The sequence below is a fragment of the Doryrhamphus excisus genome, linkage group LG1 (genome assembly GCF_037039965.1).
Source record: "Doryrhamphus excisus strain RoL-2023G ecotype Guam linkage group LG1, RoL_Dexc_Guam_v1.1, whole genome shotgun sequence".
NCBI classification, from domain to species: domain Eukaryota; kingdom Metazoa; phylum Chordata; class Actinopteri; order Syngnathiformes; family Syngnathidae; genus Doryrhamphus; species Doryrhamphus excisus.
The window spans coordinates 20,319,533-20,336,231 of NC_136357.1; the positions used below are offsets into that span (position 1 = coordinate 20,319,533).

At 43.6% G+C, this 16,699-nt stretch overlaps 1 protein-coding gene across 1 annotated transcript; it reads right to left on the reverse strand.

The window, feature by feature from the left end:
* Positions 1-3,512: 3,512 nt before the first annotated feature.
* Positions 3,513-5,564, reverse strand: LOC131106994 (general transcription factor II-I repeat domain-containing protein 2A-like). The gene has a single exon (XM_078793777.1). The coding sequence runs from the start codon at positions 5,316-5,318 to the stop codon at positions 3,513-3,515; it is 1,806 nt and encodes a 601-aa protein (XP_078649903.1). The 5' UTR covers positions 5,319-5,564.
* Positions 5,565-16,699: the final 11,135 nt, after the last annotated feature.

The window sequence follows — 16,699 nt, forward strand, 5'->3', positions numbered from 1 at the left end:
CCTCTGCCAAACTCTCTTGATTCGCCCCACCAAGGCCAAGGCGGAGGGCACAACGGAATCCTTGACGAGCGAGGGGAACAGGGAGGGTTGGTGACCAAATACCACGTGATGCGGAGACATACCGGTGGATGCACTAGGCAAGGTGTTGTGGGCCAACTCCACCCACAAGAGCTGTTTAGCCCAAGAAGAGGGATTTTGTGATGCGAGGCATCGCAACTTTGTCTCCAGCACCTGGTTGATCCTCTCTGCCTGTCCATTAGACTGGGGGTGAAATCCAGATGAGAGACTAACTGTGGATCCCAGCAAGCCACAAAATTCCTTCCAAAACAAGGAGACAAATTGAGGACCACGATCGGACACTATGTCCTGCGGGAAACCAAAAATGCAGAATATGTTGTTCAGCAGTGCCTCGGCCGTTTCTTTGGCCGAGGGAATTTTACCAAAAGGAATGAACTTTGACATCTTGGAGAATCTGTCCACGACTGTGAGTACCACCGTCTTCTCCTCTGACGGGGGCAGTCCACAAACGAAATCCAACGAGATATGGGACCAGGGCCGGTGGGGAATAGACAAGGGTCTGAGTTCTCCCATGGGTTTCTGTGGTGAAGATTTGTTAGCCGCACAGACAGGACAGGCAGAGACATATTCAGACACATCCTTTGCCATGTTGGGCCACCAAAAGCGTTGCTGGGTTACAAACATGGTCTTTTTCACCCCCGGGTGACATGAGGTCTTATTGGTATGAGCCCAATGAATGACCGGACCCCTCATGGCTTCCACAACATACAATTTATCTGGAGGGCAGTTTGGGGGCCGAGGCACTTCAAGTCCTGCCTCCCTGACCTTATCTTCTATCGCCCATTGCAAGGCAGAGACAAAGCATGAATTAGGTAAGATGGTTGCGATCTCAGGTTCCTTTTCCGATGGGAAAAAAACTCGGGACAAAGCATCAGGCTTGGTGTTCTTGGAACCAGGACGGTAAGACAAGGTAAAATTGAAACGGCTGAAGAACAGTGACCACCTAGCCTGTCGAGAATTTAATCTCTTGGCGGATTTGAGGTACTCCAGATTCTTGTGGTCAGTCCATACCTGGAATGGCAGCGTAGACCCCTCCAGCCAGTGTCTCCATTCTTCGAGAGCCGTCTTGACTGCCAATAATTCACGATCCCTGATGTCGTAATTGCACTCTGCTGAAGACAATTTTTTTGACAGAAAGGCACATGGATGCAGTTTACCGTCCTTAGCACCGATCTGGGACAGGACGGCTCCGACTCCAATATCTGATGCATCCACTTCGACCATGAACTGCAGATGGGGATCAGGGATGGCAAGCACCGGGGCTGTGGTGAACCTATCCTTCAGTTTCACAAAAGCTTCCTCACACTCAGAAGTCCAGTGGAATGGTTTGTAAGGAGACGTGAGAGCATGGAGAGGAGAGGCTACCGAGCTAAAGTTTCTGATATATTTACGATAAAAATTTGCAAATCCCAGAAATCTTTGAACATCCTTACGAGACGAAGGAGTGGGCCACTCTGCAACAGCAGAGACTTTTCCTGGATCCATCCTCACCTTCCCCTCGGACAGAATAAACCCTAAAAATGATACCGAAGACTGGTGAAAGTCACATTTTCCGGCCTTAACAAATAGGTGGTTGTCCAGGAGTCTTTGCAGCACCTTCCTGACATGCTGCACATGAGTAGATTCATCGCGAGAAAAAATCAGAATGTCATCGAGATAAACAAACACAAAAATATTTAACATGTCCCTCAAAACGTCATTGACAAGGCCCTGAAACACTGCTGGGGCATTGGTCAGTCCAAAGGGCATCACCAAGTACTCATAATGTCCTGTTGGGGTGTTGAAGGCTGTTTTCCATTCGTCCCCCTCTCGTATCCTGACAAGATGATAAGCATTACGCAAATCGAGCTTGGTAAAGATCTTAGCTCCTTCCAGGAGCTCAGTGGCGGTGGCAATGAGGGGCAGGGGGTACCGGTTCTTGATGGAGATGTCGTTAAGTCCTCTGTAGTCTATGCATGGCCGAAGGGTTTTGTCTTTCTTCTCTACGAAGAAGAAACCAGCCCCCGCAGGAGATGAGGAAGGCCTGATAATCCCTGCTGCAAGTGACTCCTGAATGTATTCCTCCATCGCACGGCGTTCAGGAGGGGACAAGGAAAAGAGTCTTCCCCGTGGGGGTGTGGTTCCTGGCAGCAGGTCAATAGCACAGTCGTGGACCCGGTGCGGGGGCAGTGACTTGGCCTTGACTTTACTGAAGACAGCTGCTAAATCATGGTAACACTCTGGAACAGAGGATAAATTGACCTCCCCTTGTTGTTCCATCACTGTTTTGGCGCTCACCAAACAGTTGTCCTGACAGCCAGACCCCCAAGAGACGATCTGGCCAGAAGCCCAATCGAAGTGGGGGTTATGCTGCTTTAACCAAGGGTGCCCTAATATAACTTCATGATCAGAGCTAGAGAATACATGGAGACTTAGTCTTTCTGTATGATTGTCGGGAAAAGAAATCTTGACCGGATGAGTTCTGTGACTAATTTTGCCCAGAGAACTTCCGTCCACCGCCTTCACCGTTAGGGGGTGTCGTAGAGGGCACAGGCGAAGCTTTAGTTTCCTGGCGAGAGAAGTACTAATGAGATTGGCATCTGACCCAGAGTCTACAAATACTGGCACCATGATGGATGTATGTTGAGAGCAAAATTGTACCAAAGGTTTGTAGAGAGCAGGATTGCTGATAATGACATTAAGACTCACCGAGCCATGTCCCAGGTTGCTTCTTTTGCCCATTTTGACCCCACAATTAGCCACTAGATGTCCCCCTTGACCACAATAAAAGCACCTGCCCTCACTTCGGCGGCGGGTCCTTTCTTCTGGAGACAGGCGGGTTAGTCCCAGTTGCATGGGTTCGTCAGCAGAGGGCGCAGCAAGTGGCACGGCGATAGGGGTGGGCCGGACATTGTTGACGTGCCCTAGGGTGCCACCCCAGTGTGTGGTGGAATCTCGCCCGCGCGACCTGCTCTCCTCTTCGTGATCATGAAGGCGCTTCTCAATCATGACGGCCAAGGCGATGAGTTCATCAATTGTTCCTGGCAGTTTCAAAGGGATCATTTGTTTACGGATGTGGGGGGACAGTCCAAGAAAAAATGCGTCTAACAACGCGGGGGCGTTCCAGTCGCTGTTTGCCGCGAGAGCGCGAAATTCGACAGCGTAGTCCAGGGGTGGGCAATTAATTTTTATCAGGGGCCGCATGAGAAGCCTGAATTGTGTCAGAGGGCCACCAACTTTCTTTCATTGTAAAATACTTAAATTAAATATTTTGAATAGCTGGTACTGATAATCAGAAGAATAAAGCACTCTGTAAATATGTATATTAGGTTATGTGAAACTGTGGTCTATTGGTTAAATAAGAAAAACAATTATTGAACCAGTGCAATTTATTTTTTAACTTGTTAATCTCCACAAACAATAACTTGTAATGCTTTCCACCTCATGTTACCTCTTCAGTGAGAATAATCCAGTCTGTTCTGGGCTTGAACAAGGGCATTGAAATCTGGCGGAATGTCTGAAGTGGCTATGCGAAGGACAGCTGAGAGGTGGTCATCAGTCATTGAGGATCTGTGTTTGGATTTGTTGAACTTCATAACTGAGAATGTCGGTTCACATTGATAGGTAGATCCAAAGAGGACTAGGATCCTCTGAGCATGCCTCCTCAGGTGTGGAAAGTTCTCCTCTTTGAGGGCGGAGTAAAAGTCCAGCAGTGAGACTGACTTGAAGTGATCTGCCAGATGTGTGTCAGACTGCAGATCAATGAGTTCAATCTGAACTTCACTTGGTGCATCATCCACACTGCAGTTGAAGGGAGAAGAAACCATGTGCATTTCACTCTCAAGAGTTTTGAAATCTTGAAATCGCCTTGAAAACTCTGCATGCAATGCTTCTAACATGGTTGAGTACTTTTGGAGGTGATCACCAGATCTTTTGGCTTCCTTAAGTGTTGGCAAGTGGGTCAGAATGTTGTCCTTCACTTGGCTTGAGAGAAGCTGCAGTTTTCTCATGAAAGCCTTCACTGCACTGTACATCTCATGCACAAAAAGGCCCTTGCTCTGCATTTTGACATTTAGTTCGTTCATTAGTGCAGTCACATCCACAGCGAATCCGAGGTCTGCCAACCAGTTGTTATCTGAAAGTTCTGGGATGTCATGACCTTTCTGAACACAGAACTCCTGAATCTGGTCTCTCAGGTCCCAGACACTTTTCAGAACCTTGCCAAGGCTGAGCCACCTAACAGTGCAGTGATAGCTTATGTCACCATGTTCAGCCTCAGTTTCCTCCAACAAAGCAACAAACTGTCTGTGATTTAAAGCTCTTGCTCTGATGAAATTAACTATTTTAGTGACAGCATCAACTATATGTTTCATTTTTAACACTGTCTTACACAACACTTCCTGATGTATGATACAATGCAAAAATGTCAATTTCTGATCAGGGTTAATTTCTGTCACTTTATCCTGCATTCTCTTTAAGAGTCCAACATTTTTCCCTGTCAGATTTGGACAACCATCTGTTGTCACACCTGCAAGCTTGTCCCATTTCAGTCCTAAAATGTCCATACATGCATTTACCTCTCTGAACAAGTCATTACCGGTGGTTGTCCCTTTAATTGACTGCATGGCTGCCAACTCCTCCGTGATTTGAAAGTCTGCGGTTATCCCACGTAAGAAGATGAGCAGCTGGGCAGTGTCACGTACATCGCAGCTCTCATCCAAAGCCAGAGAAAAAAAGTCAAAGTCGGCCGCTCTGTTCTTCAGCTGAAGCTCTAAGTTCCCCGCGATGTCCTCAATCCGCCTTGTTACAGTGCGTCGGGAGAGTGAAACGTTCTCAAATGCGCCTTTTTTCTCTGGGCACATCAGCGCAGCAGAGTCCAATAAACACTCCTTAATAAACTCTCCGTCGGAAAACGCCTTACTTTTTCTGGCGATTTTGTGAGAAATGACATAACTTGTCCTGACGGCTGCATCTCTGGGAGTGTGAAGTTTAGTGAAAAATCCTTGTTGGGTTTGTAGTTTTGCAAGCAATGCATCAGACTCCCTTGCACGCTCTTCACCAGACAGATTTCTGTATTTATCTTCATGCTTGGTGGTGTAGTGGCGATTCAAATTATATTCTTTAAACACAGCAACCTGTGTACCACAGACTAAGCACACTGCTTTGCCTTTAATTTCTGTAAAGAAATATTTGGAAGTCCATGTTTTGTTGAAAATACGGCATTCGTTATCAACTTTTCTTTTCTTGGGGTGTGCCGACATCTTGGGGATAACCTCGCGAACAGCATCACCTTCACTTACACACGTGTATACGCGAGTGAAGGTGCTACGTCTACGACGTGCATACGTAGCGACGTAACGCTTTTCAAAATAAAATTTCAAAATAAAAGTTAAAAAAAAAGTTTAATTTATGGTGATTATGATTGGCCTCACGCGGGCCGGACAGGGACGTACAAAGGGCCGGATGTGGCCCGCGGGCCTTAATTTGCCCAGGTCTGGCGTAGTCGGTGACACGCTGACGCCCCTGACGTAGCTGGAGAAGGGAGCGAGCTGCTTCTCTGCCGGACGGCTGGCGTTGGAACACTTGCTCCAGTGCCTTGGAGAATGCTGCGTAGGACGCGCACACAGCGGACCGACGGCTCCATTCCGTGGTGGCCCACGCTCCTGCTCTGCCCGTGAGGTGGGAGATCACAAAAGCCACCCGGGCACGTTCTGACGTGAATGCGGGGGCTTGAAGTTCGAAATGGAGTTCACACTTGGTCAAAAAAGGGCGTACGTCGCCCGACTCGCCAGAGAACCACTCCGGCCGTGACAACTGTGGACACATGGCGGCCGGCGAGGCGGAAGTCAGGACCGGAGGAGGGAGCGAAGCCGCTGCTGGATCCACTGGAGCCGCGGGTTGAGCGGCGGGTTGAAGAGCCAATAGCAGGGAGTTAAGCTGGGAGCCTAGATTCCCAGCCATGGCGTCCTGTCGCTCCGACAGAGATTGCAACGCTGTGCCTAGAGCGGCAAGCTGTTCCTCTTGCTGGCTCTGGCGCTGTCCTTGCGTCCGGAGTGCCTGTCGAACAGACTCCAACTCCGCTGGGTCCATGATGGCAAGTTCGTTCTGTCAGGGCAGGACGTGGGAAGGAGGACCCAAAGGCAGAATTGGCAGGCACGACACGAGGTAAGGTTCTACACGAGGGTGAGGGTCGGTACACAGGAAGTCAGTCCAATAAGGCAAAGGTATCCAAGAGCGGCAGGCAGAAGGAGAGGTCGAAAAGCAAGCAAGGGTCGAAAACCAGGCGAGACGATCACAAGGAATGCTAGGACGAGACATGGGAGTACAACGAACTTGCACCAGACAGGAGGGATCAGAGGCAATATATAGCCAGCAGGAAATCAGGTGATGAGGGACACCTGAGCACAATCAGGCAGGAGGCGGGGTCTCCAAGGAGAAGGCGGGGTAGGCAATGGCAGGCATGACAAAAACAGAGGCATGTTAACCCAATGAATGCGTTCCAGACACCTGAAAAATGTATACAGGAGAGTTAAATAAACTTAAATATCATATACCAATATTGTATGTTGATATCAGAGGCAATTAATTCGAGTCCACACTGCCCGAAAGGAAAACGCTTCTTTTTTTGGAATTTTGTCCAACATCCGCAATCATTTTCTGAGATATGAACAGTTTCATTACTATGCCTTATTTCCGGTTTCCATGCCCTTATTTTGGAGCCACTTCCTTTGTGTTTGTTCCTACCTTTACTTGTTTCACGCACCTGCCTCTAATTTTCTGTTGTCTATTTATTTAATTCACGCTTCTCTCCTTGTTGGAGCCATGCCATTTGTTTGGTTTGCTCTGTTGCCCGTTTTCCTGCTCTTAATTATTATTAAAAAATAGATCCATTTTTACATCCTGGGGTCGCAACGCAGACATGCGACCACCTTGCGGAGAACGGCGTCTGGACCCTGCAGATTTTCAAGGTGATGGAAAGTGTGCAAAGTTTACTCCAGAGGAGTTGGAGGACATGGGGGCCGGACAGCGTGGGTGTACCCCGGACCCCCTGCTGACACACCAACCCGACCCGGACGCCGACGCAGGTCGCGCACAAAGACCGCTATTAAAACGCCAACCCCTCCAACAGGGTTTTATATACGAACATGCTGTGACCATGTAGGAGCAGGTACATTCATGATAATATGATGATAAATACTTTCAGTATTTAGCCATATTTTGGCTCCTCATTATTGATAAAAACCCATTGCTAGCTGAGTTAACTGGACAAAAGAGGATTTCATTCATTCATTCATTCATTTTCTACCGCTTTTCCCTCACGTGCTGGAGTGCTGGAGCCTATCCCAGCTGTCTTCGGGCGAGAGGCGGGGTACACCCTGGACTGGTCGCCAATCACAGGGCACATATAGACAAACAACCATTCACACTCACATTCATACCTATGGACAATTTGGAGTGGCCAATTAACCTAGCATGTTTTTGGAATGTGGGAGGAAACCGGAGTACCCGGAGAAAACCCACGCATGCACAGGGAGAACATGCAAACTCCACACAGAGATGGCCGAGGGTGGGAATTGAACCCTGTGAGGTCTGTGCGCGAACCACTAGACCGCCGTGCCGCCAAAAGAGGATTTATCACAATGAACCTTGGCTGTTCCATGCAAGAACCAAACACATTCCCATTTTACCCAGTCCAGTTAAGTGTCTCCTTCCCTTTGTCTAATATGTCTCATAGTCGCCCTCCATTGCCTCTCCCTCCTCTTCTTCAGTGAAGGAAATCGACCTCTGCAGAGGTGCGGGAAAGACATCGGTAATGATCACAGGGAGTTCATGAATGCCGGCGAGTGGGAGCTGCTGTCCATACTATCACGCTGCTGGCGCCTACAGCAGGACGGCGCCCACTACGGCTTGTTTGAATCACCTATGTTTACACACTCAAAAAAACGACTCAAGCCCATCCTAAAGGTAACACATTTTTATATTATTAGTCCAGTGAAAATATATTACCTACAGTAAAAACTAAAAAAAAATTAATAAGTCTGACTGGAGTAAATCTCATTTGGACCTGTAACACAAAAACAATGGGTCACACAAAAGAACAGACTCAAGCCCTTCTTAGAGGTAACACATTATTATATTGTTAGTCCAGTGAAAATGTATTACCTCAAATAAAATTCAATAAAAATTAAGAAGTGTGACTGAAGAGAATCTCATTTGGACCTGTAACACCATAATATTGTGTCGGGGCAAGACCACGCCCCTAAACACCTTGGCCATTCTCTCCCTACTTGTGCGAGCACCCGCGTCCGCCATTTTGGGACTCAGCAATTTTACAAAGTCAGCATCGTTGGATCAGGGAAAACAACATTGTGTTTTGGGTAAGTATATTTTAGTATTGTGAAATGTTATCCTCAATTTGACATGAATCTAGAGGTTAGTTGTTGAGCAGGACAGTAAGTTAGAGTTGCCACCGCCATTGTTCTGACTATACTGTGTGCATGCTTGCTTCTTTTGGTTCGCTTTACAAACGTATTCAACCATTATTTAATTTCGAAGCGAAGTTCGTTGTCCAATAACTTTAATAAAAGGCAGTTGTCCCTTCATTTTAACACTAGCATTGCTACTTTGCTGCAAGTACAAGCTACGGCAGGGCCTGTGGGCGCGCTTATAGACTGACGTATTGTGTATATTCAAACAACATGGCATTGCAGTTTCGTGTACGGTGGACATGTTTTTGTTATTAGCGGATCTAGTCCGCTAAGAAGACTATGTGCATTCATTCATGCATGTCGTGTGCATGTCATTGCTTACAGGCTTGCTGTGAACTTGCCCAGGCATATTTGGCCTGAGCCGACAAGTGTGTAGCGATGCTAAAATCTGACAATGCAAGCGCGCGAGTCCGTGCAGGGGACATAGGTAAAAATGCATTTCGTTCACAGGAAAAGATATATAAATGTTCGTTTGGTAGAGCTTCAATTTAAAATATACTGTGTGTTGGACCACATAATCTGAAAAGAATATTTTGAATATTAAGTCCATTACATTAAGCCTTTGAAACTAATGAATCAGAGCTTCAGGACAAGATAAAAAGTGTATAGGATATAAATTGACGTCAATATCTATCTGCAGATGAAATTTCAGTAAAATCTGATGGTGCAAAATGTTTTTGACCTGGATTTAGTACTGCACGTCACTATTTCATTGTCCTATTTTCAATATGGATGCTCAATGTTCAATGTGGTTTGCTGTGTTACCAAGCTCTCTTTTTGCAGCCTCTCACAGTTTGTAAGTATTTAGGTATATAGTTTTTTAATTTATCTACACTATTAATTTACTGTGTGTGATTTGTTGTTTTTGTTTTACAGGGTAATAAATGTGGACTTGCAAAGAGTGCAGTTTGGAAATGGATACCAGGTACTTGGTGTTGAAACATTTTAGGCAGGTGCATGGGAATCTTCGAGGTAGTTATCGATATCCATGTCCCTACACCGATTGCCCTTGTACATTTAACACATGGAGTAAGCTATCTTCATCAAGCACTGGAGAGGCTGACCTGATCCCCTTGTTGAGTATATGGTTGGGGGTTTGCGGATGTTGATATTGAAAAGATTAATCATTGTCAGAGGTTAGTACCATTTTTAATAATCAGCCACTGATCAACTTATAATGCTGCTTTTTTCATCCTCAGTTAGTATTATAGTCTAGGAGTAGCCCTAATGTTGACTGTAGGAGGCAACATGGCTCAGGAGGTAGAGTGGTTGTCTCTCAACCTGAAGGTTGTGGGTTTGATCCTCCATCCTCCCATGTCTAAATATCCTTTGGGCAAGATATTAAACCCCCGTTTGCTCCTGATGCATCAGTAGGTAAATGTGCTAACAGTATCAATGAGCCTTGGAGGTGGAAAAGCACTATACAAGTGAAAGGAGGTAGTCCTAGCTTATTTGCAGTGATAGATGTGCTAAAATTACAACATATATTTTTTTATCTAAAACACATTTGTTTGTTTTTTTCACAGAGTAAGAAGTGTTTTAAAATGACATGTCCTGCTGTTCTGCGATTATCAGTGTGAAGAGGTGGCTGAAGCCTTAACTAGAGCCCATCCTTGTCTGGGGCAGTTGGGGAACAGGACAGGATTTTGGGATTGGAAAAAATCACTGAAATACAAGCTGCAGAACTATCGGACAAAACTGGGGCGGCTAGGTGATCCTGAAATTCATGTGAACTCCCTAAAACACAAGAGGAAGGGACAAGGAAAAGCAGCAGCCAGTATAAAGAAGCCAAGGAAGGCAGAAGTTCACTACATTCCTTTGCACCCAAAAGGCGAGACTGCAGAAAGTCTGGAGGAGGAGCGAATCAGTATACTATCAGAAATGAAGAAACGCTTCAATGAGGTGGTGATAAAGACAAAAATGGAAAAGACTTTTTCCCACAGACGACTGGAAATTGTGGATGAGAGACCAAGGATCGAAGACTTCAAAGACCGATGGCCAGCCTTGTTTCAGGAGAGTGGTGTAAGTATACACCACGGTGGACTATTGCATTTTGATATGGTTTAGAACTGGGTTGTTGACAGCTGTTCAGCTGTTGTTGTTATTTCTCCTAGCTTTAGGTCCGGTCGTCCGGTCCTGGTTCCACACACTTGCTGTATGTGATTGTATTTACATTTAATTAGCTTTTTTTTTTTTTTTTTTTTTTTTTTAACAGGTGAATGATGAGTTCATGAGAATCACCACAAAACCACTACTGTCAAAGTTTTTCGCCCAGCTTGACCACTTTACTCCAAAGCTCAACTCCCTTTTCAAGTCCAAAGGAGGAGCGAAGGGACAGAAGATGAAGAATATCCTGGCAGTCTATGATGAGGTGGGTTTTAATTACATTGATGTTATCAAATTCATTCATTCGTTCATTTTCTACAGCCCTTACCCTCACGTGGGTTGCGGGCATGCTGGAGCCTATCCCAGCTGTTCCGGTATGAAATTTAATTTTTAATGCCAAGTGGCAAATTATCATACAGGAATTGGTTAATTGGTGACTCCAAATTGTCCATAGGTATGAATGTGAGTGTGAATGGTTGTTTGTCTATATGTGCCCTGTGATTGGCTGGCGACCAGTCCAGGTTGTACCCCGCCTCTCGCCCGAAGACAGCTGGGATAGGCTCCGGCACCCCCGCGACCCTCGTGAGGAAAAAGCGGTAGAAAATGAATGAATGAATGAATGAATGGATTTGAAGTGAATTCACTACTGTGCATTATTTTTTGTCAAAGTCAAAACATGTTTTTCAATTGTAAATTTTTTGGCTTTTTGATCATTTTGGTGTAATTATGGTTGATCGCCAGCACACGATAATTATTAACTTGAACTTTTTATCTCAGTCTGCAGAAGTATTTCCATTTCTCGTAAATTGAATTGAAAACATCAATTTATTAGCATCCTATTAGCTAACTAACCAAAATGGCTGGCAAACTGAACTACATTACATTGACCATCTATGGTTGACTCTCAAAAATGTTAACCCCATGTTAACATTATGTTACATGTGTAAAACAATTGTAAATGCGTAATATAAACTACAATGAAAGGAATAAGGTTACTTCTGCCTTAATTGAAGACGTGACTGTTGTCAATGTGGGATCAAATATCACCACCTTCAGTTTTACAGTGAAGGTAAAAGTAACCTCAAATGTTCATTTATTTCTTCCATTCATCATTCATAAACATTTCCAATTGTTTTCCACATTTAAAACTATAAAAAACATGTTTTGTGTTAACATTTTTGGAACGGATTAATTGGATTTACATTGTAGAGAAATGTATTTAGGTTAGGAAGGAATTCATCCATCAACATGAAATATTCAAAACTAGTATTTTCCTGAGCTTATTCTTTCTGTATATCTGTTTCTGTTTTTCAGGCAACTGCTATTGAGGATGCAGAAAATGATCTTGCAACAACTGTTATGTGCATTTTCGTTGTCAGAGGTGGTGAGTGTGACTTTCCTGATAACATATGGGTTGTCATTGAAGGAGTTAAAGTCCTCTCCAATGTCAGAAGTGTCATTGTGGCTTTTGCCTTGCTCTTTGGGCTTATCTATGCCTTGGATCTCAGCTATCCAGACAACCTAAAATACACATTTGAGTTTGTCCAGAAGATTCTCATGAATATGGATGGACACAAACTCAATGTGAAAATACAGCAGTTGAAAATGAAGATGTTCATCTAAATGGAGGTATGAACTTTGGCCTATTGTTTGTTCTGTTGCCTGTTGTCTAACATGTTTAAACATTTGAAATTGCACTACTTTTCTAAACCTGTTTACCTCAAGAAACCAAGTGTGGAGGACCAAATGGGACAGAATGAAATAGATAAATGCATCTTTAAATAATTACATGTCGGTAGTTAAATTTTGCAAATCTTTAAATTAGTCATTACATAATACACCATTAAGTAATCAAATGCATCAATAACTTTAAGTCAAATATCAGCTCATTTACTGTAGAAACATAAGTATTTCAAATTATTTCACTATTTAATTATTATTAGTTATTTTAATAATTTAGTTAATTTTTTCACTATAATTGTTTCGTGGAGTTGTGGTTGCATGTTTATGAATTGTGCGGAAATAACTCCCAACACAAAAAAATCCTCTGACTTATGTGATCTCTAGATCAGCAGATCCTGCTTCCACATACTCTGTAAGGTTTACAATACCTTTCACCAACTCCCGAGAAAGTTAGGAGTTTGTATAACTTCTGGACTTCAGACCATTCGACCAGATTGACGTTAGTCACACCCACAGATTTTGATGGGTGTTTGTGATACATAATTCATGACGCTGCACCCCAGAGCCATGAAATAATAAAATTAGTAAATAATTAATCAAATAAATAAAGTGTGTAATAATTATATATTGTTTTACATTAAATAAACTGGCATTTTAACTATTTGACACATTTCGTTCTTTAGAGATTGATTTATTTAATTTTGTCCCATTTGGTCCACCGCACATAAGTAGAAATGTAAAGGTACCATATTAGTAGTGACGCCAATATTAACAATATAACTCAGCCCATCATGAGCAGACAATGTGGCATTTGACATATTAGCACTTTGTAACTCACAAATGATAGCGGTTGCACTTTCAGTGGTTGATCTGGTTAAATTATATTTTCGGATTGTTATTTCTAATAATGACAATTTTGGAAGGAAAGCTGTAGTGCATCTCTAACATGTTTATTGTAAAAAGCTGAAGTTTTGGCTATGTTGTACAGAAATGTGGATTTATCCCTTGTTTTAAATAAATCCTTGGTGTAGTTCCTTGTACTATGTATTCTTCAGGAGTTTGGGATTAATTTGACTAACTGTATTAATCACACATTTTTAGTTAAAATGAAGTAAACACAATTCATTAGTTTAATTAAATTACTGTGTGTTAACTGTACTTTGTAGAAATTGATAGAACTGTCTCAATTACATTTTGTTACCTCAATTGCTGTAATTTGAGTTGGATGAACAGAAAAAAAGATCAACTAACACAAATATATTACAATGTGCTAACATAGTTTTTTTGAGTTGGGTCTAAACATATTTATTGGATGGAAATTCTGCCTACTATTTAATTGAGTTAGTCCAATTAGTTATTTTTTGGAGGGTTTAATGAAATTAATTTGTGTTACCTGTAGAGTTGGATAGACCCATCTCAATTATATTTTTTTACCTCATTTAGATTAATTTGAGTTGGATTAACAGGAAAAGAACAAGATCAACTAACACAAATATATTACAATGTACAAACATACTTTTTGTGACTTGGGGCTAAACATTTTAATTGGATGGAAATTCTGCCAACAATTTAATTTCGTTAGTCCAATGAGTTATTTTTTTCAGTGATACAGTCAGCGATAACTGCCAAACTGATATTTGGGCCCACTGTCACTCATTGCAGTCATCGTCTGCTGTCTATTTTATAGAATAGGCCTAATATTAGGGGTGCACCAATCGATCAGGAATGTTCTATTCTGAGGTTTGCACATTTGAAAGTGAGCATTGGAAGAAGTTTGGGATGGCTCAAAATGCTCGGTTTCAGAGGGCGTTGCAAAACTGTTCCTTTGTGATGTCACAGAGGAGCGGACTTCCTTATGGGCGTGGCTGTAGACGCGATATACTCTCTGCCATCCCCCAAGCGCTGCTTCTCTGTTTACGAGGCAAGCTCAGGCAGAAGTTATTGGAGCAAGAGAAAAATATTTTCATCTGTCAACAGCATGTCACATGGGACTGTTTTTGTGAACATGAATGTGAAATATCCGCCAAGCAGCACACTCTCTCGTCCGGAAGGGTGCATTAATATCGAACACGCTGTGCGTCCACACTGCGCCCTCGAGTCCTGCTTCTCAGATCCACGGCGCCAGCGGTGCTTCTCACAAAGTGTGTCCGACAATGAGTGCTCCTCCTCGGTAGGCGAGGTTTGAGGCAAGCCCATACGTCTGGCTTCTCCTGAGCTCCATATTGCCAGCAGTACATTTAAACATTTACACCTCACCTCCTGGATGTGATCGGTATTGGCCAATTTCACTCATGGATGATTGGGATATCAATCCCAATCACTACTGATACCATGGTATCAGTAGTATAAAACCCAGATAGGAAGATCCCTACCTAATACTCCACAGTTTATACACCTACACATACTGTACAAAAGTTTTCAAATGATAAAAGTAGGAGAAGAAAACCACCCACCCCCCAAAACGGCCAATGACAGGCAGCACTTTGCTTCTTGCTCACACGCACAGGAACTGTTAAGTGTAAAGCGATTGACTGTGACCTTCATGGATCAGCCTAACGAGCTAATGCCAAATGATGAGGCTCGGCCTGTTAGTGGGTGACAAGGAAAAGAAGAGAGGCTCTGATAGACAGGGAGAGGGCGAGCGACCATAATGACACGGTCTCAATGCCTGCTTGATCAATGGACGTCTTGTTAGTGGGGAGGCAAAGTGCCCGTGGCCCTTTTGCAGGTGGAGAGCTGGGCTAACTGCTATTTATGCAGCTCACAACACCAAAGGGTGTTTGTTGGAGGAGTACTTCACTGATCACTGGTATTTTGAAACAAATGCATTCATTTCGTTACTGCATCATTTGTAAATAATGAATTTCATATGCATAACATACTGTATGCATAGAATTTCTGCCACACGGGTAAATCCAAAATAATTGTTACCTTTCATGTCCTCACAGTTGGGCCACTCTTATGCCAAGGTAGCACTGTATATGGCAATAAAAACAATACCTGCACTGCTCCAGTCTCTGGCATGTGATGGAATCTGTGATAAGTCGAACACAGCAACAGTAGATACAAATAACTTTTTGGTCAATCTAAATTCTCTTTTCTTTTTCCATTTCCTTTCAATATTTGTTCCAGCTTGTGGCTACAGAGTTACCGTGCTGCAATCAAACTATGGTGTGGGGCGAGGGTCAAACAGGAGGAGTGCACGTTAATCGTGCATCAAAAAATTAGCGTTGTTAAAGAAAACTTCCTTTACACATGTTAACTTTGACAGCCCCTAATTGTTATGTATTGATATCTATAAATAATGTGGTGTCCAAATCACCATGACTGTTATCACTGACATGAAACTTTTATGAGTGCAAGGTTTTATTCGGCATTCCCTGCTCTGTCTGATGAAGTTAGTCCTGGTGGTGAAGCTGCGCCTACACAGACAGAAGAAGCTCTGGAAATGATCCTGCTGGACAGGTCCGGCTTCGCAAGGAGCATTCTGACCTCCACCAGGATCCAGATTCAGGTCTAGTTTTAGATTTGTTACAATGGGTGGGAGGCTTCCATAAAGTTTGTCAGATCTTAGGTTTTGGGGAAGGGAAGCAGTGATGGACAATCCAATCTTGAAGTGGATTAATAAGACCGGGCAGTTGTTATTTTGGAGAACAATCATTTGGTCTCTTGGATCGAGCATTTTTGGGTATAACGGGTGATCGTTTGAGTTGGTGGACAATATTACAGAAATGAAAATGGGAGATTGTAGTGGTTTGACTGCTTGAAGGCAGGAAAGGGAGGATGTCATGTCTCAAAACATCCAGCTCGTGTCTTCATCCCATTCCGGGATTGTGAGTCTTCCAGTGGGAAGAGGACCTGGAATCCCTTGTTGATATCCAAGACAATCCTTCTATCCTGGAGTGGCTCCTCAGGGAGCTAGTATCCTCTGTTCTTGACCTCTTCTCAGGAGGACACTGCGTCTTCGCCTCGGGATGAATGGCTGGCATTGGTACCAAGCTAGACGGCTTCCGCCTCTCCACGATTGTTCCAGCCTTGGATGCTGGGACCCTGCTGTTGTTTGGGCCAGCTGGAGCTTCGCTTGACAACACATTGTGTGCCGAATCTGTACAGCCTTTTAGCTGTTTAGATGTTCAATATTTAGGAAGGTTATGCATGCTTCATGTACAGCAGAAATGACATCAAGCACTTTAGAGATCAGAGTTTAGAGATCAGCATTCCAATAATTGAGTAGAACAGAGTATCTGAAGCAATTTGCTTCCTTTTGTCCTCCAAGTAAGTTTGTCAAACCTGCCTGAGTGTTGGATTACGAGTGTTTCTAAATAAAACATGACTGTCACTGTCAATTAGTCTCTCGCATTCCC

Excerpts from the sequence above, each read along its gene's own strand:
- LOC131106994 (XM_078793777.1), bottom strand. The coding sequence starts at position 5,318 with ATGTCGGCACACCCCAAGAAAAGAAAAGTTGATAACGAATGCCGTATT.